At 35.6% G+C, this 27,999-nt stretch overlaps 1 protein-coding gene across 6 annotated transcripts; it reads right to left on the reverse strand.

Moving 5' to 3' along the window:
* Positions 1-1,232: 1,232 nt before the first annotated feature.
* On the reverse strand, positions 1,233-27,852 carry LOC101898172 (major facilitator superfamily domain-containing protein 6-A). 6 transcript variants are annotated; one of them, XM_059129476.1, is made up of 6 exons: positions 26,869-27,837; positions 12,226-12,364; positions 11,323-12,154; positions 7,898-8,356; positions 5,069-5,261; positions 1,233-1,719 (listed from the first exon to the last, which is right to left on the reverse strand). In XM_059129476.1, exons 1-6 carry the CDS (start codon positions 26,930-26,932, stop codon positions 1,652-1,654), a joined length of 1,755 nt encoding a protein of 584 aa, XP_058985459.1. In that variant the 5' UTR covers positions 26,933-27,837; the 3' UTR covers positions 1,233-1,651. The 6 variants fall into 6 exon arrangements, with proteins under 6 accessions (XP_058985459.1, XP_058985454.1, XP_058985456.1 ...); XM_059129471.1 differs by lacking the exon at positions 1,233-1,719 and having other exon boundaries at positions 4,758-5,261; positions 26,869-27,077; positions 27,722-27,852; XM_059129473.1 differs by lacking the exon at positions 1,233-1,719 and having other exon boundaries at positions 4,758-5,261; positions 26,869-27,205; positions 27,722-27,846.
* Positions 27,853-27,999: the final 147 nt, after the last annotated feature.

Consider the following 27,999-nt stretch of genomic DNA (forward strand, 5'->3'; position numbering starts at 1 on the left):
TATTGAAAATTTTCTCCAACGAATTTTGAGGTTAGGACCATGACTTTCCAGTCCAAGGAAAATTGTTCAAATATTATAGAAAAACTTGAATTTTTCACAGAATCTTGTCTTGCCAAGGTTGAATTTTTTTAAATGTTTTGGAAAAATTTGACAATTTTCACCAACGAATTTTGAGGTTAGGATCAAGATTTTTCAGTTCAAGGAATAATACTCACATTTTATAAAAAAATTTTAATAATTATCTGCAACGATTTTTGAGGTTAGGACCACAACTTTTCAGCCCATCGATAATTTTTCACATTTTGTAGGAAAATTTTGCATTTTTGTTAGAATCTTATTTGGCAATGACAAAAGCTTTGAAAAATTTCGAAAAAATATTGAAAATTTTCTCCAACGAATTTTGAGGTTAGGACCACAATTTTTCGGTCCAAGGAAACATTTTCACATTTTATGGAAAAAAAACTTGAATTTTTCACAGAATCTTGTCTTGTCTTTTTCACAGAATCCTGAATTTCTAAAATGTTTTGGAAAATTTTGACAATTTTCACCAACGAATTTTGAGGTTAGGACAACGATTTTTCAGTTCAAGGAAAATTTTTTCAGGTTTTATAGAAAAAACTTGAATTTTTCACAGAATCTTGTCTTGCTAAGGCTAAGTTTCCAATATGATTTGGAAAATTTTGACAATTTTCACCAACTAATTTTAGTGTTAGGACCACGACTTTTCAGCCCAAGGACAATTTTTCAGATATTATCGAAAAAAACTTGAATTTTTCACAGAATCTTTTCTTGCCAAAGCTGAAATTCCAAAATGTTTTGTAAAAATTTGATAATTTTCACTAATGAATTTTAAAGGTTAGGACCACGACATTTCAGCCTTACGTAATTTTTTGAATTTTTTTGAAATAATTAAATGTTAAGTGAAAACTAATGTCATTAATAAAAATAAGAAAATCTTTAAAAACCACTTGAAAACTATATTATAAAAATTTGAGGTTAGGACCATAATTTTTCAGCCGAGTTTGATTTTTTTGAATTTTTAAAAATTATTTAAAAAAATGAAATGCTTTGCTACCAGGATATAAAATTGGAAAATTCTTCAAAAAATTGGAAATTGCTCTCAAAGGATTTGATGTCATAACCATTAGCCCTGGTCCGATTTGAGGTTAGGACCATAATATTTCAGTCGAGTTTGATTTTTTTTTTGAATTTTTTTGAAATAGTTACAAAAAAAATTTAAATACTATGTCAACGGGATATAAAATTGGACAACCCTTTAAAAAAAATGGAAATTGCTCTCAAAAGATTTGAGTTAAGAGCCATGAATTATTAGCCCTGGCCATACTAAAAGTACACAATCTGAAGACTATCTTTCACGGGACCAATACTTCATATCACAACCAGGAAATATCTACTATTTCCTGGAGGTTTTTTAAAGGTTTTTAGTTAAATTTTTTTTTTTGTACGACACACCTCATACTTTTTTTGTTTTTGAAATATTAAGCCAACGTGATAAAAATCAAATACCCTTTCATCAAACTGCCATTTTGAAAAAAATAAACTACTTAAAAATTATAAACACATTCTCAAAATTAAAAAAAGGTAATAAAACATCTATACGATAATGTTAACGTTTACACACAGCCCACATCTACGTTAGAAATTCTTGATCGTTAAGCATATGCATTGCATCTGTAGGCGCTAAATATTTAACAGTGCCTAAAATATTAAAAAAAAAATAAAAGAAAATTTGAAAATTAGTTACAAATTTTAACAAAAGACATACATATAAATTATGTTATATAAAAAATAACAATAGATATACAGGGTGAGATGAAAAAAAAAACTGCAACAAAGTCAAAGACCATAATTTTTTCTTTTTTTTTTTAAAAAAAATTTGAATGAAAGAAAAAAATGTCGGAAATAGCTTCAAATTTTAGAATAAGTTTAGATTTGTTCGAATTTGTCACCTTTGGCACAAATTATGGCCTTCAAATGGCCAATGAAACCGTCACACGTTGCCCGAATCTTACTCTGCGGTATTTTGGCCCATTCCCGGCGAAGCGCTTGCTTGAGGTGATCGACACTTTGGTATTTTTTAGAGCCAATCTTGCTTTCCAAAATACGCTCTAAATACTACTGATTTTTCAGTCTAAGAAAAATTTTTCAGTTATTATAGAAAAAACTTGAATTTTTCACAGAATCTTGTCTTGCCAGGGCTGAAATTCCAAATTGTTTTGGAAAAATTTGACGATTTTCACCAAAGAATTTTGAGGTTAGGACCACGATTTTTTCAGTTCAAGGAAATTTTTTCAGGTTTTATAGCCAATCTTGCTTTCCAAAATACTGCAGACACAATAGTCCAACGGGGATTGGTATCCGGAAATTTTGGTGGTTTTTGGGCACTGGAAATGAAGTGAGGAGGAACCTCATTTTATAACCATTCTTGGGTGGCGCGTGCTGAGTCCTATTGGTATTTGAGGTGATCGACACTTTGATATTTTTTAGTGCCAACCTTGCATTCGAAAATACTCCAGACACAATAGTATCCGGAGGTTTTTGGTGGCCATTGTGGGCTGGAAATGAAGCGAGGGACCTCATTTTGCAACCATTTTGCGATGGTGCTGAGTCCTGTTGGCTTTAATGCCCAAGGCTTTAATACACCCTCCAGAATATTTTCGCGATAATATTCGACATTTATTCTGATGCCACGGTCTTTTAATACAAGCGGAGAACGACCATCGGCTGTATTGGCCGATCCACCATCATCAGCATGGCCGGCGCTTGAGTTCCGAAGGTGCACATTTTCAACTGCGATGGTGCTGAGTCCTGTCGGAATGCCCAAAGTCTGCGGCCAAAATATTTGAGTGCCCAAGGCTTTAATACACCCTCCAGAATATTTTTGCGATAATATTCGGCATTTATTCTGATGCCATGGTCGATTAATACGAGCGGAGAACGACCATCGGCTGTTATGGGGGCCGCCACACCATCACCATGGCCGGCGCTTGAGTTCTGAAGGTGCTGGAGTTCCGAAGGTGCACATTATCAACTGACCTCTTTGGCAAGTAAACACGATCATGTCAACAGCTGGACAAAGAATGTTTTCTCATCGGAGAAACCCAAATTCGGCAGTTCGCCACTTTCGGCCAAGCGAAGCAACTCTTTAGCTCATTTGAGTCTATTTTCTTTTCGATACGGTGTAAGTTCTTGCACTTTTTGGAATTTCAAAGGCTATACCCCGAGGAGTTCATTTTTCAATATTTGCGGAATGGAATAGATATTGCGATATGTTCAGCTCACGAGCCATTCCATCCATCGGCCACTACGACGCGGGTTTCGAACAAGTAGCTTCTTTACTTTTCAAACCATTTCTGCGGTGTAAGTTCTTGTAATTTTTTTTACCCCGAGGAGCTCATTTTTCAATATTTGCCAAATGGAATGGATATTGCGATATGTTCAGTTCACGAGCCATCCCATCCATCGGCCACTGTGACGCGCGTTTCGATCAAGTCGCTTCTTTACTTTTCCAACCATTTCTGCGGTGTAAGTTCTTGCACTTTTTTTTACCCCGAGGAGCTCATTTTTCAATATTTGCCGAATGGAATAGTTATTGCGATATGTTCAGCTCACGAGCCATTCCATCCATCGGCCATAGTGACGCGCGTTTCGATCAAGTCTCTTCTTTACTTTTCGAACCATTTCTGCGGTGTAAGTTCTTGCACTTTTTTGGAATGTCAATGGCTTTACCCCGAGGAGCTCGTTTTTCAATATTTGCCGAATGGAATATTGACATATGTTCAGCTCACGAGCCATTTTTCGGCCACAGCGACGCGGGTTTCGATGAAGTCGCTTCTTTCCTTTTCGGACCAATTCTGCGGTGTAAGTTCTTGCAAGTTCAATATTTGCTGAATGGAATATTGTGATATGTTCAGCTCACGAGCCATTCCATCCCTCGACCACTGCGACACGGGTTTCAATGAAGTCGCTTTTTTACTTCTCGAATCATTTCTGCTGATGTTTATGTTTCCTTGACGTCCACTTCCTTGACGTCGAGTTCCGCCACCAGTATGACATTAACGAGCGATGCTACGAGTCGCAAAAGATTTATTCCCATTTCAATTCGGGTAGCCACTTGTGGTTTTCCAGCCAAATATAAAGAAATCGCACCATGACGATTGAATTCCACAAATCGCAAATAACTTTTTGTCCTGGAAAATTCTCACCAAAATGCTTTCGGACGCTTGTAAACAATATAATGAGCTGTCCCGGGAATAATTTTAGTCGCCTGTCGGACGAGTGGCTTAGACATATGACAGCAGTGGTGGCTTAGACATAGGGCTGCAGTTTTTTTATCTCACCCTGTATATATATGAAAGTATATAAAAAAATTACTCTAAATATAAATAAGAGAATCTCACGAGTAGATGACCCTGTTTATCATCTATCATCGAAGAGAATGAATTTTGGGATTTTTTTCCAAATCGCTCTCTCTCTCTCTCTCTGAAATCGTTATGTTGTAGTTATTATATCACACATGGGCATATCCACTTTTATTTGGCATGTGATTTTGCCCCGCCAAGGTCTCTTAAACAAACCAATGAAATTATCTGGAAAATTAGTACAGCTTATCTTGAAAAATGTCTGGCTAAAATTCTATTTGCCTTCCAACACCATATTTGGTATAAAAATTGTTTATTGTTATAAAAAATACGCAAAAAATAAACAAAACAACAATTTTCTTTTTTTTACAAAAAAAAAAAAAAAACACAAAACCAAATAAAAACAAAAAATATTGAACAATATCGTAAACTTTTAAAATCTCTTATAAAAAATCTCTAAATTCGTCTTTTGGTTAAAAAAAAAATTAAGCTCCCTGCGTTAGGAAACTTTTATAAATTTGTTTCCCACAACAGCAGACACTGTTATGAGGAGCCGTTGTTGGGCGGCTCCACCTCACTACTATTGGTCTGGGTGGCCGCATTACTATTCGACTCAATATCGACATTACCATCTTCATGGAGTATGGGATTTTCTGCCGTTGGAGCTTTATCATCAATTTGCTTACCATTTTCAGTATCGCTGCTGGAGTGATGACGCTGCAAATACATTTGCACACACACATGAACAATGAAGGCCACAAAAGCGGCCACACCAAAGATTTCAAATGTATGACCACCACCAATGGAATCGAAGAGATAGCCAGCAATCAAACTGCCCACAGAAACGCCAACGCCTTCGAAAATGGCACCAACCAGACCCTGCAAAATTTCAAAAAAATAGAGAATTAAAAAAAATAAATAAAATAGACAGTATCAGTCGGTTCTGCCGAAAGATGTATAACCTCGATTATGTAAATATATTTTGACTTATGTTATGATTATACAAATTGTTGCTGCTGGGCTAATATTGTCGGACCCACATAAATATGATATAAATATTGCGACGTGCCAGGTTTGGACTAAATTCATCCATTCGATTGGTTTTTCAAAATTTTCAACCCTATGTGAGGAAGGTACCAGAAGAAATGGTCCGATCTCTACCATTCAGAGCCTTTGTGGGGTAGGAGAAGAAGGAGTGGGCCGATATATCCCATCTTTACAGCAACTGGTTGCGTATTTTGGATTTTATGATAGTTTTGGTTATTCGAAACTTTGTCCCTTTGTGGGGGAGGTACCAGAAGGAGTGCGCCGATAGATCTCATCTTTATAACAGATCTTGTGTTGATGGAAATATTGAGGTGTACCAAGTCTCAATGGAATCGGATATTAATTTCGCTTTTTATGAGCTTTATGGATATCCACAATTTTGAACCCTTTATGGGGGTGGTACCAGAAGGAGTGGTCCGATATCTACCATCTTTGCAACAGATCTTGTGTTGATGGAAATATTGAGATGTACCAAGTCTCAATGGAATCGAATGTTAATTTCGGGTTTTAGGAACTTTACGGATATTCAAAATTTTGACCCTTTGTACCGGAAGAAATGGTCCGGGATGTACCGGAAGAAATGGTCCGATATCTACCATATTTGCAACAGATCTTGTGTTGATGGAAATATTGAGGTGTACGAAGTCTCAATGAAATCGGATGTTAATTTCGCGTTTTAGGAGCTTCATGGATATTCAAAAATTTTGACCCTTTGTAGGAGAGGTACCAGAAGGAGTGATCCGATCTCTCCAATCTTTATAACAGATCTTGTGTTGATAGAAATATTAAGGTGTACCAAGTCTCAATGGAATCGGATGTTAATTTTGCTGTTTATGAGATTCATGAGCACTCAAAATTTTGACCCTTTGTACGGGAGGTACCAGAAGGAATGGTCCGATCGCTACCATATTTATAACAGATCTTTCGTTGATAAAAATATTGAGATTTGCCAAGTCTGAATGGAATCGGATGTTAATTACGCGTTTTAGGAGCTTCATGGATATTCAAAATTTTGACCCTTTGTGGGGGATGTGCCAGAAGGAGTGGTCCGATCTCTCCCATCTTTACAGCATATCTTGTGTTAGTAGAAATAATGGGATGTGTGAAATATGAAGAGAACCGGATGCTTATTTCGGATTTTATAATCGTTTCGGTTATTCGAAACTTTGACCCTTTGTGGGGGAGGTACCTGAAGGAATGATCCGATCTTTACCATCTTTGCAACAGACCTTGTGTTGATGGAAATATTGAGATGTACCAAGTCTCAATGGAATCGAATGTTAATTTCGCGTTTTAGGAGCTTCATGGATATTCAAAATTTTGACCCTTTGTGGGGGATGTGCCAGAAGGAGTGGTCCGATCTCTCCCATCTTTACAGCATATCTTGTGTTAGTAGAAATAATGGGATGTGTGAAATATGAAGAGAACCGGATGCTTATTTCGGATTTTATAATCGTTTCGGTTATTCGAAACTTTAACCCTTTGTGGGGGAGGTACCTGAAGGAATGATCCGATCTTTACCATCTTTCTAACAGATCTTGTGTTGATGGAAATATTGAGGTGTACCAAGTCTCAATGAAATCGGATGTTAATTTCGCGTTTTAGGAGCTTCATGGATATTCAAAAATTTTGATCCTTTGTGGGGGAGGTACCAGAAGGAGTGCACCGATATATTCCATCTTTGCAGCAGATCTTGTGTTAGTAGATATAATGAGATGTGCCAAGTCTGAATGGGATCGGATGTTGATTTTGTGTTTTATGAGCTACATGGATATTCAAAATTTTGACCCTTTGTGGGGTAGGTACCAGAAGAAGTGTGCCGACATATCCCATCTTCACACCAGAACTTGGATTAATAAAAATATTGTGATGTGTGTAATTTGAAGACAATAGGACAATCACATAACATTTTACAAGTGTTTTAATTATTCAAAATTTTGACCCTTTGTGGGGGAGCTACTTGATGGAGTAGAACAATATTGTCCATTTTCGCACCTGCTGTAGCACTGATGCAAATATTTGGATTTGCAAAGTTGGAGGAAAATCGGGGTACCCTTTCTCTTTAGGTGCAGTAAATTATATTTTTTGAAAGTTTGGACCTTTTGTAGGAGAGGTACCAGAAGGAGTGGATCGATATTGCCCATCTCCAAACTTGATCAAAGTTTGATAATAAAATTCCGATGTAACAAGTTTCGATCAAATCGGATACTCCCTTCGAGAGTTATCGTGTGCACCAGTCAGCCAGACAGACAGACGGACGGACATCGCTAGATCGACTCTAAATGACCTGAAACGGATTTCATCCAAAGAGACCTAGAATCTAAAACCGTTATTTCGATGAGGCACGTTTTGGCCATATCAAATGTTATATAACCTCTCTAGCCATATGTCTAAGGGTATAAAAATCAAAAGGAACCCCATGGGACTTCCCCCAAAAAATTAAAACATTTCAAATTCCATCTACTCACCTGCATTGTGGTCTCCGTACCGGGCGGTGCAACAATGCTCGCATACGAAGCCATTGTTGCATAGAATAGACCAAAGGTCACTCCGTTCAGCAGCTCAATGGGCAATACATACCATGGATCCTGCAGCATAGAGTACAATATAAAACGTACACCGAAACCGAATAGCACCATGCTCATAGCATTCACATGACCGATTTTCTTTAAAATCCAACCGGAGAAAAAGAAAAACGGCAACTCTCCACAGAAACATTGAATGGACATAACAAAACCTTGTAGCGTTTTCATGTAGGTGGCATCACAGCCGCCCAACGTTTCCAGGTGTACAAATAAAAAGTTCCAAATGAGAGCGGTACCCAGACCAATGAAGATGCACCATATGAAAAAGATCAGACATCGAATGGAGAGGAACATTTGACCCACATCTTTGAGGATGTTGGGCGATAAGTGGGTTTGGGTGTGCTGTAAAGAGAGAGAGAGAGAGATCAGAGATGGAAAAAAAACATTAAAAATTAGAATTTTTAAACATATTTTTCTCGAAATTATCAAATTTTACGCAATGTGGAAAAGTCTCCACTTTTGGAGAGTTTCAAAAATCACTTGAAATTCGGCTTTATGAAAATTTTTAAACGTATTTTCCTTAAAATTATAAAATTTCATGCAATTTGAAAAAGTCTCCACTTTTGGAGAGTTTCAAAAATCACTTGAAATGCGGCTGTACGTAAAATTTTTAAACGTTTTTCCTTAAAATTATAAAATTTCATGCAAATTGAAAAAGTCTCCACTTTTGGAGAGTTTCAAAAATCACTTGAAATACTGTTTAAAATGCTTCGGTAGTAAATTACAATGAAAGTAAGCATATTTGCTCAATATTTAAAAGATCTCCACTTGTGGAGAATTATTACAAATCGCTATTCGGAACTTTAAAGCAAAGTATAACCTTCAAAGCAATTTTATTATAGCAAAAAAAAAAAAATAAAAATACAACTTTATATTTAAAATAATACAAAACACTCAAATTTAATACAGCTGGTTTAAAATATTTTCAATTATTAAAGAATATCGAAATTTCAATACAACTTTTTTACTTTTGGCCCTAAACTCGATATTTTTATAATTTTTATAAAGAAAAAATTGGCTAATACCATGCAACGAAATACAATTTATGAAAAATTCAATCAAAATAATTAAAATTAGGAAATTTTGAAAAGTCTCCACTTTTGGAGACTTTCGAAAATGAATGGAAACATTATGCACAATGGTTGTATTGTCATTGGCAATAAAACCCAGAGAATTTAGAACATTTTTACCAAGTCTACACTTGTGTAGAGTTTTTAAAACTAGAAATTTTGAAGGTTTTTTGAATGTTTATGGTTCAAAATACATCTATAAAGTCGTTAAACACATTCCCAAGAAATTTAAAAAAGTCTCCAGAAGTGGAGACTTTGCAAAATTACTCGTAATGTGGTTTTGAATAATTTTCTGATAACTGGCAATGAAAATAAATTACGCACAATGGTTGTATTATCATTGTCAATAAATACTAGAAAATTTAGAGCATTTTTACAAAGTCTACACTTGTGTAGAGTTTTTAAAAATAAAATTTTTGAAGGTTTTTTGATTGTTTATGGTTCAGAATACTTCTATAAAGTAGTTAAAAACATTTCCAAGGCATTTAAAAAAGTCTCCAAAAGTGGAGACTTTTCAAAATTAATGGAAATTGTGTTTTGAATAATTTTCTGATAACTGGCAATGAAAATAAATTATGCACAATGGTTTTATTATCATTGGCAATAAATACTAGAAAATTTAGAGCATTTTTACAAAGTCTACACTTGTGTAGAGTTTTTAAAAATTGAAACTCTGAAGGGTTTTTGACTGTTTAATGTTTAAAATGTGTCTATAAAGTAGTTTAACAAGTAATTTCCAAGGCATTTAAAAAAGTCTCCAAAAGTGGAGACTTTTCAAAATTAATGGAAATTGTGTTTTGAATAATTTTCTGATAACTGGCAATGAAAATAAATTATGCACAATGGTTTTATTATCATTGGCAATAAATACTAGAAAATTTAGAGCATTTTTACAAAGTCTACACTTGTGTAGAGTTTTTAAAAATTGAAACTCTGAAGGGTTTTTGACTGTTTAATGTTTAAAATGTGTCTATAAAGTAGTTTAACAAGTAATTTCCAAGGCATTTAAAAAAGTCTCCAAAAGTGGAGAGTTTTCAAAATTGCTCGTAATGTGGTTTTGAATAATTTTCTGATAACTGGCAATGAAAATAAATTATGCACAATTGTTGTATTATCATTGGCAATAAAAACTAGAATATTTAGAGCACTTTTATCAAGTCTACACTTGTGTAGAGTTTTTAAAAATATAATATTTTTTGGTTTTTTGACTGTTCAATTTTCAAAACATGTCTATAAAGTAGTTAAACACATTCCCAAGAAATTTAAAAAAGTCTCCAAAAGTGGAGAGTTTTCAAAATTGGTTGAAAATTTGTTTTGAATAATCTTCTGATAACTGGCAATGAAAATAATTTATGCACAATTATTGTATTATCAATGGCAATAAAAACTAGAATATTTAGAGCACTTTTACCAAGTCTACACTTGTGTAGAGTTTTTAAAAATATAATTTTTTTTGGTTTTTTGACTGTTCAATTTTCAAAACATGTCTATAAAGTAGTTAAATACATTCCCAAGAAATTTAAAAAAGTCTCCAAAAGTGGAGACTTTTCAAAATTGGTTGAAAATTTGTTTTGAATAATGTTCTGATAACTGGCAATGAAAATAAATTACGCACAATGATTGTATTATCATTGGCAATAAATACTAGAAATTTTAGAGCATTTTTACCAAGTCTACACTTGTGTAGAGTTTTTAAAAATTGAAACTCTGAAGGTTTTTTGACTGTTTATTGTTCAAAATATATCTACAAAGTAGTTTAACACATTTTCAAGAAATTTAAAAAAGTCTCCAAAAGTGGAGACTTTTCAAAATTGCTCGTAATGTTGTTTTGAATAATTTGCTAATAACTGGCAATGAAAATAAAACACCCCTGATCCTTATTTTAAAGTCTACACTTGTGTAGAGTTCTTAGAAAATGCAAATTTGAACATTTTGTCATCGTACTATTAATGATATAGATAAATTCAATTCGAATTAAATTCGAAAATAGAAGTTTCAAAATTCTTTGCAAAATGGTTCAAAATAATCGTGGATTTTTGGGAAAAGAATATAAAGGCTCTCAAACTAGTTATTGCCAATTTAAGAGAAAAAAATTCTGGTTATTCTTTTGAAGTCTCCATATGTGAAGAATTGTGAAATTGACAATTTTTAATATTTGGTTTAAAGAATTTTATATAAGTTCCTAATCCAAAAAAAATTTGACATTCAAAATATCTCATTTTCTCAAAAAAAACCTACCTTCAATTTCATTGAGGCCACAACATCCAAACCAATTAGCACGGCTGTCATCCAAAAGACAATGGTGTAATCCTTTTCGACACCATTCGACATCTTATCCACCAAAACCCCCGCCAAAATGGAGAATATACCCCAACCGACCGAACCATAGAGACGTTGTTTGCCATACAAATGGGCCCGTTCACCCAATATGCCAAAACAAATGGCATCACCAATACTGACCACAGCCGCCATGCCAATCCATGATATGATCAACATACCAAAGAACCACCAGAATTGATATAAACCCATGGCCGCTGTGGTACTTATCACCGGACTATCGGCTATTTTACTATCCAAATAGGTGTCATTGCAATCCATGGAACAGATGCTGCTGAAATATGGCTTGTCGCTGGGACAATACATCGTTGCATTGTGGCCATTCACTTCGGCATGTATGTGCGGCACACTGAAGAAGACACAACCCTCATTGGAGGTTTCATTCCTTTCCACCAGGAGATTTGTGAATGTGGCACTTATATCTATGTTTGCATTATCATTTGCGGGCGGACACAGTCCGGTAGTGTTCCAGTCTTTGCATATTATATCCCACATAAAGGCCTGGGCGGGACAGTTCAGCTTACATGCTAATGCCTTGTCCTGATAGTCCCGCTCGATTTCGTTTAACGTGCACTGATCTTCGGTGCAAAAATGAAAATTCGCCCCACCCGCATGACAATGAAAGGTCACCGAGGGCAGCTGTTGTGGAATGGCGGGCGTGAACATTATGGCGAAGAAGGCAACTGCGGTTAGAATTTCAGCGGCTATAAAAAGGCTGCGATGGCGTTGGTATCTAAAGGGAAAGGAAATTGGAAAAATTTGAAATATTTTTGAAAAAAAAATGAAATTTTGAAAAATACTTACCGATCTGCTATAAATCCACATAATGGCTTGGCCAGCATGCCAATTACCGGCAATATAGCATACATGGTCCCCACAACCACATTTGAATAGCCCAATTGTTTGGCCAGGGTGGGCATAAAAGGTACAACCGGTGCAGTGCCTGAAAAGATAGAGAAAGAGGGACGATAATGAAAATTGTAAAATTTAAAACTTAATTTTTTGGAGTTTCAGGATAGGTATTTTTTATTCAAAAACATTAATATATTTTCAAAATAATAGTAAATTTTTTACAATTTGAAGTGCCACCACTTCAAATATCAAGTTCCACGGTACTTTTTTTTATTGAAAAGGTATACCGGATGAGATAAAAAAACTGCAAAAAAGTCAAATGCTATAATTTTAAAATTTTATCGAATGAAAGCAAAAAATGTCGGAAATATCATCAAATTTTAGAATAAGTTTAGATTTGTTCGAATTGATCTCCTTTGGCACAAATTTTGGCCTTCAAACGGCTAATGAAACCGTCAAACGCTGCCCAAATGTTGCTCTGCGGTATTTTGGCCCAATGCCGGCGAAGCGCTTGCTTGACTTGATCGTCACTTTGGTATTTTTTAGTGCCAACCTTGCTTTCCAAAATACTCCAGACACAATATCCGAAGATTTTGGTGGCCATTCGCCGGGAATGGGCCAAAATATCGCGGACCAACATTCGGGCATAGCGTGTGACAGTTTCATTGGCCGTTTGAAGGCCATAAATCGTGCCAAAGGTGACCAATTTGAACAAATCTAAACTTATTCTAAAAATTGATGCTATTTCCGACATTTTTATACCCTACACCACAAGGTGGTCAGGGTATTATGGCTTTGTGCATTTGTTTGTAACAGGCAAAAGGAAACGAGATAGACCCATAGTTCCTTTTGATGATCTGCATAGAATCACTTTCTGAGTTGATGTATGCATGTCAGTCCGTCTGTCCGTCCGTCCGTCTGTCCATGTATTCTTGTGAACAAAATGCAGGTCGCATTTATTATCCGATTGAGATGAAATTTTGCAAACAACATTTGTTTGGCCCAAGAACGAAGCCTATTGAAATTGGAGATAATCGGTAAAAATTTAGATATAGCTCCCCTATATATAACTTCGTCCGATTTACCATTTATTGTGCACCAAACGTCTAATATTTGTCCAAATGGGATGGAATTTGGCACATACGACCGAATTTAGTCTAAAAGGTAGTATGTCAAATTTGGTGAAGATCGGTTCAGATATAGCTATAGCTCCCATATATATTGTTCATCCGATTTGTTATTTGTTGTCCTCAGCAGCCGTAATATGCACTCTGTAACAACAATATTTGGGGAAATATATCAAATACAGCTCAGAAATACCTTTGCTAAATTTTATCGAGATCGGTTCAGATTTGGATATAGCTCCCATATATAACTTCGTCCGATTTACCATTTATTGTGCACCAAACGTCTAACATTTGTCCAAATGGGATGGAATTTGACACATACGACCGAATTTAGTCTAGAAGGTAGTATGCCAAATTTGGTGAAGATCGGTTCAGATATAGCTATAGCTCCCAAATATATCTTCGTCCGATTTGCTTTTTATTGTGCACCAAACGTGTAATATCAGTCCGAATAGTATGGAAATTTGCACGTACAACCAAATTAGGCCTGAAAATAAGTATGTCAAATTTGATCGAAATCGGTTCAGGTATAGCTATAGCTCCCATATATACTGTTCATCCGATTTGTTATTTTTGTCCTCCGCAGCTGTAATATGCACTCTGTAACAACAATATTTGGGGAAATATATCAAATGCAGCTCAGAAATACATTTGCTAAATTTTATCGAGATCGGTTCAGATTTGGATATAGCTCCGATATATAACTTCGTCCGATTTACCATTTATTGTGCACCAAACGTCTAATATTTGCCCAAATTGGATGAAATTTGGCACTTACGACCGAATTTAGTCTAGAAACTAGTATGTCAAATTTGGTTAAGATCGGTTCAGATGTAGTTATAGCTCCCATATATATTGTACATCCGATTTGTTATTTTTGTCCTCCGCAGCCGTAATATGCACTCTGTAACAACAATATTTGGGGAAATATATCAAATACAGCTTAGAAATACATTTGCTAAATTTTATCGAGATCGGTTCAGATTTGGATATAGCTCCCATACATAACTTCGTCCGATTTACATTTGATTGTGCACCAAACGTGTAATATTTGCCCAAATTGGATGAAATTTGGCACTTACGACCGACTTGAGTCTAGAAACTAGTATGTCAAATTTGGTAAAGATCGGTTCAGATATAGCTATAGCTCCAATATATCTTGTTCATCCGATTTGTTATTGTTGTCCTCCTCAGCCGTAATATGCACTCGGTAACTACGATATTTGGGGAAATATATCAAATACAGCTCAGAAATACATTTGATAAATTTTGTCGAAATCGGTTCAGATTTGGATATAGCTCCCCTATATATAACTTCGTCCGATTTACAATTTATTGTGCACCAAACGTCTAATATTTGTCCAAATGGGATGGAATTTGGCACTTACGACCGAATTGAGTCTAGAAGCTAGTATGCCAAATTTGGTAAAGATCGGTTCAGATATAGCTATAGCTCCCATACATACTGGTCATCCGATTTGTCATATTTATTACCCACAGCCGTAATATGCACTCCCCGTAACAACGATATTCAGGGAAATATATAAAATACAGCTCCGAAATATCTTTGCCAAATTTTATCGAGATCGGTTCAAATTTTTATATAGTTCCCATATATATTTTTATCCGATTTCAAATTAATTTCTCACCAAATGGGCAATACAAGTCCGAATTTAAAAGATACAAATGCTTCGGCATATTTAGTCCTTTGAATTTTAAATTATAATTATAATCATAGCGTGGTGCATGATTGAATTCTCCGATAAAAACTTTTAATTGTTATGTGGAGCTCTACTAAGTTAGCAAAGTGGTGTAGGGTATCATAAAATCGGCCCCGCCCGACTTAAGGACTTTCTTTACTGGTTTGCTTTCATTCAAATAAAATTTAAAAAAAAAAATGTAAAAATTATGGTGTTTGATTTTGTTGCAGTTTTTTTTTTTTTTTTGTCTCACTCTGTAATGGAATTTTCAAAAGTCTGAAATTTTGAAGAATTCAAGAAAATTTTGAATGTAGAATTGATTTTCATAATTTTGGAATAAAATCTAAAATGAAAAATTTTCAAATTATGACTTTATTCAATAATTCTTATCAATTTTGAAATTGAAATGGGCAGGGAAAACCATAAATGCTCCATAAAAGCCATTAAATTTTTGATTCTCTCCATTGAAAAATATTCCAATCTCCCAAAATTTATTTATTTGCATTATTTACTTTGTTGCAGGATAATTATTTTGAAAATTTTAAATCTTAAGGAAAATTATAATAAAATTGTTTCAGTATCCAGAATTTCCCAGAATTTCAAAATGAATTGAAATATTTAGCGAAAAGTTCCATAAATGCCTTTCCCTTTTCGTTTCTCTCCATTTGAAACAAACAATTTTCAAACCTCCCCAAAAATTGATTTATTTGCATTATTTACTATGTTAAGATCTTTGAATGTTTTTTTTCGTTTTTTTTTTTGTTGGTCTCTTGGCGAGCAATCTTATCAGCCACAATCAATTGGTATTGAAAAAAAAAATGACTTTTCGAAAACCAAAAAGCATGGTTACAAATTCAATTAGTCGCCTATTTCAATCATATTTCTTTAATCTAGATTGACATTCCGACGCTTGTGTGCAATTGGCCAATAGAGGGCTATGTAGGTTTTAATTGATTGAATGGAATGATCATCAACGAAATCAAAAGGAAGAGCATTGCTGTCTGGCTAGGCTATTAATAATAGGTATAATAACAAATGATGGGGCTGGGGAGAGACACAATAAACAAATGTGAGGGTAGAGGAAGGAAGTATTTGAATGCAGAAGTGTGAGGATATTCAACTTTGGACTTAATAGGGAGATGATGGGGAAAAGATGTGTAGCGAAGAGCCATTTTCAAAATGCATTTTGGCGAGAATTTTCCAGAAAAAAAAAACTAGTAAAGAAAGTCTTAAAGTCGGGAGGGGCCGACTTTATGATACCCTACACCACTTTGCTAATTTAGTAGAGCTCCACATAACAATTAAAAGTTTTTATGGGAGAATTCAATCATGCACGCTATGATTATAATTATAATTTAAAGTTCAAAGGACTAAATATGCCGAAGCATTTGTGACTTTTAAATTCGGACTTGTACTGCCCATTTGCTGCACAATTTTTTTGAAATCGGATATAGATATATATAAGAGCTATATCTAAATCGGAACCGATCTCAAAAAAAATTGGCAAATATATTTCTGAGCTGGTTTTGAAATATTTCCCTGAATATCATGGAGTGCATATTACGGCTGCGGAGGACAAAAAGTAACAAATCGGATAAACAGTATGTATAGGAGCTATAGCTATATCTGAACCGATCTTCACCAAATTTGACATACTAGTTTCTAGACTCAATTCGGTCGTAAGTGGCAAATTTCATCCAATTTGGGCAAATAGTAGACGTTTGGTGCACAATCAAAGGTAAATCGGACGAAGTTATATATGGGAGCTATATCCAAATCTAAACCGATCTCGATAAAATTTAGCAAATGTATTTCTGAGCTGTATTTGATATATTTCCCCAAATATTGTTGTTACAGAGTGCATATTACGGCTGCGGAGGACAAAAACTAACAAATCGGATGAAAAATATATATGGGCGCTATAACTATATCTAAACCGATTTCAATCAAATTTGGCATACTTATTTTTAGGTCCAATCTGATTGTACGTGCAAATTTCCATACTATTCGGAGTGAAATTACACGTTTGGTGCACAATAAAAGGCAAATCGGACGAAGTTATATATGGGAGCTATATCCAAATCTGAACCGATCTCAAACAAATTTGGCAAATATATTTCTGAGCTGTATTTGATATATTTCCCTGAATATCGTTGTTACGGAGTGCATATTACGGCTGTGGATGACAAATATGACAAATCGGATGAACAGTATGTATGGGAGCTATAGCTATATCTGAACCGATCTTAACCAAATTTGACATACTATGATCTAGACTCAATTCGGTCATAAGTGCCAAATTTCATCCAATTTGGGCAAATATTAGACGTTTGGTGCACAATCAAAGGTAAATCGGACGAAGTTAAATTCGGGAGCTATATCCAAATCTGAACCGATCACGATAAAATTTAGCAAATGTATTTCTGAGCTGTATCTAATATATTTCCCCAAATATTGTTGTTACAGAGTGCATATTACGGCTGCAGAGGACAAAAATAACAAATCGGATGAACAGTATATATGGGAGCTATAGCTATATCTTCACCGATTTCGATCAAATTTGGCATACTTATTTTCAGGTCTAATCTGATCGTACGTGCAAATTTCCACACTATTCGGACTGATATTACACGTTTTGGTGCACAATCAAAGGAAAATCGGACGAAGTTATATATGGTAGCTATATCCAAATCCGAACCGATCTCGATAAAATTTAGCAAATGTATTTCTGAGCTGTATTTGATATATTTCCCCAAATATTGTTGTTATCGAGTGCATATTACGGCTGCGGAGGACAAAAATAACAAATCGGATGAACAGTATATATGGGAGCTATAGCTATATCTGAACCGATTTCGATCAAATTTGGCATACTTATTTTCAGGTCCAATCTGATCGTACGTGCAAGTTTCTATACTATTCGGACTGATATTACACGTTTGGCGCACAATAAAAGGCAAATCGGACCAAGATATATATGGGAGCTATATCTAAATTTTGACCGATTATCTCCAATTTCAATAGGGTTCGTCCTTGGGCCAAACGAATGATTTGTGCAAAATTTCATCTGGATAGGATAATAAATGCGAACTGTACTTTGCTTACAAAAATACATGGACAGACGGACGGACGGGCGGACGGACGGACATGAATAAATCGGCTCAGAATGTGATTCTATGCAGATCATCAAAAGGAACTATGGGTCTATCTCATTTCCTTTTGCCTGTCACAAACAAATGCACAAAGACATAATACCCTGCCTGACCACCTTGTGGTGTAGGGTATAATTATTCGTGATTTGGCTAAACAACCACAAGTGGCTATCGTTAGAGCACTCCAGCATTTAAATGTCAATAAATATTTTGTATTTCGTACAAGGAAACAGCAACATCAGCAGAAATGGTTCGAAAAGTAAAGAAGCGACCTGATCGAAACCCACATCGCCGTGGCCGATGGTTGGAATGGCTCGTGAGCTGAACATATCGCAATATTCCATTCCATTCGGCAAATATTGAAAAATCAGCTCGGGGTAAAGCCATTGAAATTCCAAAAAGTGCAAGAACTTATACCGCAACAGAAAGGAAATAGACTCAAAAGAGCTCAAGAGTTGCTTCGCTTGGCCGAAAGTGATGAACTGCCAAATTTGGTGGTCTCCGATGAGGAAACATTCATTGTCCAGCCGTTTGTAAACAAACAAAATGATCGTGTTTTCTTGCCAAAAAAGGTTAGCTGAAAATATGAACCTTCGCTTGGCCACCAGAACTCAAGCGCCGGTCATGGTTGTTGTTGTTGTAGCAGTAGTACATGTGAGTGTTTGCGTTCTGCTAATCTGGTTCCAGTTCCAGGTTTAGAAATTCGGCTATTTTAATGAGCTGTTACCAGAGATCATCTGAAGTGAGTTGGGTAGGCTTGGCTGTGCAATTAAAGAGATGCAGCGTATTGTGCGGACCTGTATCACACGCCGGGCAGGCGTCACGCACATCTTCATCAATTCGTGCCCAATACGAATTGAGACGACTACACCATCCTGAACGTAATTGTGCCAAGACTACCCTGGTTTTTTTCTAGGCAGTTGCTGTTCTTCCGCTGCAAAGGATGGGGCCGGCCATGGTGATGGTGTGGGCCGCAATAACAGCCGATGCTAGCTCTCCGCTCGTATTAATCGACCATGGCATCGGAATAAATGACGAATATTATCGCGAAAATATTCTGGAGGGTGTATTAAAGCCTTGGCCACGCAAACATTTTGGCCGCAGCAGACCTTGGACATTCCAACAGGACCCAGCATCGTCAGCACCATCGAACTCAGCACAAGAATGGTTACAAAATGAGGTTCCTCCTCGCCGCATTTCCAGCGCACAATGGCCACAAAAATCTCCGAATACCAATCCCCGTTGCACTATTGTGTCTGGAGTATTTTGGAAAGCAAATATTTTAAAAGCGAAAATATTCTGAAGGTTGTATTAAAGCCTTGGTCACGCAAACATTTTGGCCGCAGCAAACCTTGGACATTCCAACAGAGCCCAGCATTGCATCGCACTCAGCACCATCGCACTCAACACAAGAATGGTTACAAAATGAGGTTCCTCCTCGCCGCATTTCCAGCGCACAATGGCCACCAAAATCTCCGAATACCAATCCCCGTTGGATTATTGTGTCTGGAGTATTTTGGAAAGCAAATATTTGAAAAGCGAAAATATTCTGAAGGGTGTATTAAAGCCTTGAGCACGCAAAAATTTTGGCCGCAGCAGACCTTGGACATTCCAACAGGGCCCAGCATTGCATCGCACACAGCACGCGCCACCCAAGAATGTGGTTACAAAATGAGTTTCCTCCTCGCTTCATTTCCAGCACACAATGGCAACCAAAATCTCCGAATACCAATCCCCGTTGGACTATTGCGTCTGGATTATTTTGCAAGGAAAGTAAGGTTGGCACAAAAAAATACCAAGGTGTCGATCACCTCAAGCAAGCGCTTCGCCGGGAATTGGGCCAAAATACCGCAGAGCAACATTCGGGCACAGCGTGTGACGGTTTCTGTGTTTGTTTTCTCTCATTGGCCGTTTGAAGGTCATAATTCGTGCCAAAGTTGACCAATTCGAAAAAATCTAAACTTAAACTAAAATTTGATTCTATTTCCGACAGTTTTTGCTTTCATTCAATAAAATTTGAAAAAAAAAAATCTAAAAATTATGGCTTTTGACTTTGTTGCAGTTTTTATACCCTCAGCCATATGGCTACAGAGGGTATATATCATTTGATACGGTCAAAACGTGCCTAGTCGAAATAACGGTTTTAGACCCTAGGTCTCTTTGGACCACATCCGTTTCAAGACATTTGGAGTCGATCTAGCGATGTCCGTCCGTCCGTCTGTCTGTCTGTCTGGCTGGCTGGTGCGTACGATAACTCTCGAAGAGAGTACCCGATTTGGTCCAAACTTTGTACACCGTAATATTTTTGTCAAACTTAGATCGAGTTCGGAGATGGGCAATATCGGTCCACTCCTTCTGGTACCTCCCCCAGAAAAGGTCGAAATTTTCAAAAAATATATTTTCTGCACAGAAAGAGAAATGATGATCCGAGTTTGCTCCAACTTTGCAAATCCTAATATTTTTGTCAGTGCTAGGTCAAGTGCGAAAATGGACAATATTAGTCCACTCTATCAAGTACCTCCCCCACAAAAGGGTCAAAATTTTGAATAATAACAACTCTTATAAAATGTGAAGTAAGAGTCCGATTGTCTTCAAATTTCGCACATCCCAATAATTTTATTAGCGTAATATCTGGGGTGAAGATGGAATACATCGGTCCACTCCTTCTGGTACCTCCCCCACAAAAGGTCGAAATTTTCAAAAAAAAAAAAAAATATTTTTTCTGCACAGAAAGAGAAATGATGATCCGATTTTGCCCCATCTTTGCAAATCCTAATATTTGTAACAGCGTAAGGTCAGGTGCAAAAATGGACAATATCGGATCACTCCATCAAGTACCTCCCCCACAAAAGGTCGAAATTTGCAAAAAATATATTTTCTGCACAGAAAGAGAAAGGATGATCCGATTTTGCTCGAACTTTGCGAATCCTAATATTTGCGTAAGTGCTAGGTCAGGTGCGAAAGCGGACTATATCGGTCCACTCCATCAAGTACCTCCACCACAAAGGGTCAAAATTTTGAATAATTATAACTCTTATAAAATGTGATGTAAGTAACCAAACGTCTTAAAATTTCACACACCCCAATATTTCTATAAACCTAAGATCTTTTGTTAACATGGAATATATCGGTCCACTCCTTCTGGTACCTCCCCCACAAAGTGTCGACATTTTGAATACCCAGGTGGTTCATAAAACGCCAAATTAACATCCGATTCCATTTAGACTTGGCACATCTGAATATTTCTATTAACACAAGATCTGTTATAAAGGTGGAATAGATCGAACCATTCCTTCTGGTATCTCCCCTATACATAGGGTTCAAGATTTTGAAAAAAAAAAAAAAAAAAACGCTCAAATAAAGCGAAATAAGCATCTCTGCAAATTTCAAACATACAAAATTTTTGCTAACACAAGATTTGTATATATCTTCGAACCCCTTCTGGCACCTCACCCACATAGTGTCACAATTTTCAATAATTTTATCTGTTTTTATGATTTGCCATAAAATACGAAATGGACAATATTGACCCATTTCCTCGAAACCTGCTGCATAGAGGGTCAAACGTTTGAATAATCGTAATACTAGCCAAAATATATTTAAATAATCTAACGTAGGCTGAGGGTATATATCTGTCGGCAATACCGACTGATACTTTTTAATTTGTTTTTTATCTCACCCTATAAATTTCTTGCTTCTTGTGAGTAAGGGGCTCCATCCTGTCCCCTTTTGCTTATCTTCTCATAATTCTTATCATTCCGTCTATTAAACATTTTTTTCTTTCCAAAAAGAAAAAAAAAAACAGTTTTGAAATGAAAAAAATGATGACCAAATATTTGTCTATTTGTTCCCCCTGGTTTTTGGTGGAATATCCTAATTGTTTGTGTGTGTGTTTTTTTAAATGCATATTTAATTAATACCTTGTGATGACTGGGACAGATCAAAAAAACACACTGTTTTTCCATAACAAGCTCTTATCAAAATTTACCGCCCACACTCAGTTAAAAACATTTATCTGCATATACACACACACATACATACGAATGGCTTATTTTTATTAGCATAGTTACTGTTATTGCATTTCTTGTATAGCCTCTAGTGACTATTGTTTAAATTTAATCAAGATAAGCTACATATATTGGACATAAAGAATAATAAACTAACTCGCTCACATGTCTAAATACAGGGAGTTGAGTAAATAAGAATTTCGAAGTAGGCAATAGCTTAGCTGATAATACGAAAAAGCACAGAAAAAAATGGAATGGATTCGTATGACAAAAATGTCTATAGCTAAGGGTAATTTGAGGCCCAAGCATGGGGACAAATGTTGGGAAAAACAATACTGCAACAAAAATTAAAAAAAAAAATAAATAATAAATAAAAACAATTAAAACCGCAACACAATCGTTTGGGCATTTGGGGGAAAAAAATCGCATAAATCACGTAGCAAAAAATGCTTTAAATTGCAATTAAATCAGTTTTTATACCCTCAGCCATTTGGCTAGAGAGGGTATTTATCATTTGATACGGCCAAAAAGGTGGCTCATCGAAATAACGGTTTAAGACCCTACGTCTCTTTGGACCAAACATTTGGAGTAGATCTAGTGATGTCCGTCTGGCTGGCTGGCTGGCTGGTGCGCACAATAACTGTCCGATTTGATTTAAACTTGGTACATCGTAATATTATTATCAAACTTAGATCGAGTTCGGAGATGGGAAATATCGGTCCACTCCTTCTGGTATCTTCCGCCACAAAATGTTAACATTTTCAAAGAAAATAAATTACTGAACAGCAAGAGAAAGGATTACCCGATTTGGCTTCAGCTTTGCATATCCTAATATTTGCCTCAGTGCTAGGTCAGGTGCGAAAATTGACAATATCGGTTCACTCCAACAAGTATCTCCCCCACAAAGGGTCATAATTTGGAATAATTATAACTCTAACTCGAACTCGAATCCGATTGTCTTCAAATTACATACATCACAATATTTTTATTAATCCAAGGTCTGGTGTAAAAATGGAATATATCTGTCCACTTCTACTGGTACCTTCCCCACAAAAGGTCTAAATTTTGAATATCAATGAAGCCCATAAAAAACAAAATTAACATTCGATTCCATTCAGACTTGGTACATAGCAATATTTCCATCAACACAAGATCTAAAATAAAGGTGGTAGGGATCGCAACATTCCTTCTGGTACCTCCCCCACAAAGGGTTACAAATTTGAATAACCAAAACGATCATAAAATCCGAAATAAGCTTCCGCTACTCTTCAAACTATACACATCACAATGTTTTTATTAACCCAAGGTGTGGTGTAAAGATATAATATATCGGTCCACTTCTTCTGGTACCTCCCCCACAAAGAGTAAACATTTGGAATATTCATGAAGCTTATAAAACACAAAATTAACATTCGATTCCATTCAGAATTGGCACATCGCAAAATTTCCATCAACACAAGATTTGTTATAAAGTGAGATGGTAGTGATCGGACCAATCCTTCTGGTATCTCCCCCACAAAGGGTTACAATTTTGAATAACCAAAACGATCATAAAATCCGAAATAAGCATCCGCTTCTCTTCAAACTACACACATCACAATATTTTTATTAACCCAAGACCTGTTATGAAGATGGTAGAGATCGGGCCATTCCTTCTGGTACCTCCCCCACAAAGAGTAAACATATGGAATATTCATGAAGCTCATAAAACACGAAATTAACATCCGATTCCATTCAGACTTGGCACAACGCAATATTTCTATCAACACAAGATCTGATATTAAGGTGGTAGAGATCGAACCATTTCTTCTGCAACCTCCCCCACAAAGGGTTACAATTTTGAATAACCAAAACGATCATAAAATCCGAAATAAGCATCCGCTTCTCTTCAAACTACACACATCACAATATTTTTATTAACCCAAGACCTGTTATGAAGATGGTAGAGATCGGGCCATTCCTTCTGGTACCTCCCCCACAAAGGGTTAAAATTTTGAATATCCACGAAGCTCAAAAAACACGAAACTAACATCCGATTCTATTCATACTTGGCATATCGCAATATTTCTATCAAAACAAGATCTGATATAAAGGTAGTAGGGATCGCACCATTCCTTCTGGTACCTCCCCGCATAGCTTTAAAGATTTTGAAGAACAAAAGGCTCAAGGAGAGCGAATAAATGCATCCAAATCCATCTCCTTAAATATCCCACACACAAAAATTTTTGCTAACAAAAGATCAGTTGTGAAGATGATATACATCTGCCAACCCCTTGTGGTACCTCACCCAAAAAGGGTCACAATTTCCAATATTTATATTTGTCATAACTTGAGAAACAATTCGTCGGGTCTTTACAACATGCTTTATCTAAACATTTATCCTAATCAGAAATCTGATATGATATGTAATTTATCGGAATTTATGATTTCGCATTTGATTAGATGAAGTTTTAAAATGGAATATTTCGGTCCGCTATATCTGTTACCTTACGCATGTTTCCACATTTTCCAAAAATTTGCAAATGGCTCATATGAAGAACATGGAGTAGTCGATATAGCCCAAATCTGTCAACTTGTAATATTTGTATCAGTCTTAGGTCAGATACGAATTGGTCAATATTGGTCAACTGCTTCGGAACATCCGCCATAAAGAATCAAGAGTTTGAATAATCATAAGTCAAGGCTGGGGATATACATTCATCTGTCGACAAAACCGACAGATACTATTTACTTAGTTTTTTCTTTAACATTGCATTTGGGATATTGTTGATCGGATGACAAATTATCCTTCAGAAAATGTCACAAGGGTTGATTTTTTTCTGCAATAGAATATTCTTCTGTGATGAATTTTTTTAATATTTCTGCAGGACAGATCATCCGGTTTTTAATTCTTCTTTGGAAAAGAAACTGCGGGAATATATTATTTCTTAAGGAGAGATAATCGGGTACGATTTTCTTTAAAAAGATTTCATGCAGAATAAGTTTTCTTCGTACGACGAAATACATTCCGGGATTAATTTCGTTAGAAAGATTCATCTGGGAATGAGTTTTCTTACGGATGATTTTTTCTTTGATTTTTCTTTGATGCGATTTTCTTTAGAAAGGTTCATCCCCAATGATAAAACATCCGAATGATCTTTTCTCAGTGAAAAGACGCAAATAAGTGTTTTGTGCTCAAGGAGAAGTCGTTTTAAATGAGTTCTGGTGTATCAAGGAAGGATATATTCGGGATTTTTTCTGTAACATTCGATGAGTTTTCTACACAAAGACACTTGAAAGAAGTCCTGGGTCATATATGATAAACTCTATCATGGAAAAATCCAATTTAGATTAGTTTCGTTCTGCCAAATGTAATTTCAGATGATTTTTTGGTTCTCTTTAATGGCTTATTTAATAGTCGTTTCAGAACGAATCTGAAAAAAGATTATCATTGAGTTTTTATGCTCTAAGTTTGTAAATTATAATACTTGTCTTATATTTCCCAATTAAGTCCTGATACAGACTAGGCGACTAGGGCTAAAGTATGTTTTGGAACACCTGATTCATATCAAAAATGAAATGTAACTTAAAACCGCCAAGGCTAGAAGTTACCTTTGGCCTTCCCACTTCAATTTTCCTCTATTCATTAGCTATTTGTTTTTAATTTTTATCATTTTCTATACGTTCTACTCTTGAATTGATTAAATGAGACAGCTGATCGATGTTTTGGCTGATCATATTGGGATGTTGCAATTTTTTGCAGAATACTTGATTGATAAATCATTTTATAAGGATAAATCCTTATAATATTTGTTAAATCCTTTCATAGATAAATCCATTTCTGACAATTTTTACTCAATATGCAATTGCCATGGAGCCTTTGCAATCTTAGATTATTTTTCTTTGCCAAAAATAATTATAGAAATTTTTTTTGATAAGGAGAAGGTCCTTTCCGATTAACTTGTCTATAAAATGCCATCCAGAACGAATCTGAAATAAAATCCAGTATTATTGAGTATTATACACTCAAAGGTTAAAAAATTATCTTGTCTTTGAATTTCCCAATAAGTAAATGTTTTACAATACCTAGATGTTACTTTTGGCCTTCTCATTTCCATTTATTTCTTATTTTCTCCTTTTTTTTAACTTTTATCATTTTCTATTAGTTTGCCTTATAATTGCCAAGATTCTATTGAATTGACTAAATGATTGACAGCTGATCGATCTTTTGGCGGCAAAATATGCAATATGCGACTGTCACGCATTCCTATTTCTCTGCCCCTTTTGTGTTTGGTTATGTTTATTCTCTCTCTCTCTCTCGCTCTCTTTCAAACACTCATCTAATTAGAATGAATTCCCTGACTTGTCTCAGTGTATTTTAGTATGGAAGTGATTAGACTTTGCACGACAAAAGTAAATAAGCAAAAAGTTATAAAAAATGTACAACAGTAATAATAATAACAATTATTAAAAGAAAAACTAACTAAAAAACATCACATACGTGTATGGGCATTAATGAGGCTAATGATGCTGGTTAAAATGTGTCAAATGTTTATGGTTGTTTGGGTTGTAGCACAAATATACAAATACCCTCTTGTCCCTCCCATTCGATTCTTTCAGAGTTACTTACCAGCATTAAAGAAAAAATAATGCGCCTTCATAGGCAGTAAATCTTTGTCAACTTTTGGTCTCATTTTGATGCAGTAGCAGCGGCGGCGACCGGCGTAATTTAATGTTAATAATGATTATTATTTCTACTGCTGTTGTAATTATTCTCTGGTGGGTTGATAATAGACCACCCTTCTTTGATTAGGCAAACACTGAATTGTAAAATGGCCCCTTGAATAGTTGAAATTAAGTTAAATCACAAAAGGAAATGTTAGAGTTTCGTGTTTTTTTTGTTGATGTTCAGTTGTGTGTGTTTTTTTGTGGGGTGTAAATATTGACATACACAGCCTAATTATATACTAAACAAACGACAAGTCGCGACACAATGAATTATGGATGACATTTACACTCCAGTAACAACAACAATTTCACATATATTGACAATTTCTGGCTTTGGTCGGGTCAGTGGCTATGGGTCAATGCATAACAAAATGTTGCTTCTCAAGTGTCAATTGAAGTGAGTGCAAATACTTTTTTTACACAATAACAACATCAAATAACAATAAAAGTATCTGCTTATTTAATTAACCAAACATTTTTAATATATATTTCCCATTTAATTGACCATTAAAGGCTTTTTAACCAGTTTTCTTAAACAATTTATTAACTCTTCACTTTATTTATTTCCACACACACACCATACTCCGTCTTCATTCATTCATGCACACTCTTATTTCCTCTCACACATTCTCTCTCTCGTTCACTCGGCCAACACATTTGTCATGCTGATTTACGTTTCTTTTTTTGTTTTTCACCAATGAATTATTAAAAGTAATACACTTTGTCTTGACCAAGCACATGGATTTAAAGCTTACGCCAAGATTTTTTTGCTCGCGTATTGCGTGTCTAGCGCATCTTTTTATATTCTGCGGGAAATTTATTTCGTATGGTTGACGAATAAATAAACACTAGCAGAAAAAAACGAAGGAAAACAATTTGACGGCTGCTCATTAGAGTTGCCATATTGTCATTGAAAAACGTATGATTAGCAACATTGATGGAGGGAAACAATGTTCTCAACGTCAAATGTGTTGGGAATTTTAAATTAGTCATGCAAGCTTTTGATTTATTATTTCAACAGATGTCGCTCTGT

The sequence above is a fragment of the Musca domestica genome, unplaced genomic scaffold, assembly GCF_030504385.1.
Source record: "Musca domestica strain aabys unplaced genomic scaffold, Musca_domestica.polishedcontigs.V.1.1 61, whole genome shotgun sequence".
NCBI lineage: Eukaryota > Metazoa > Arthropoda > Insecta > Diptera > Muscidae > Musca > Musca domestica.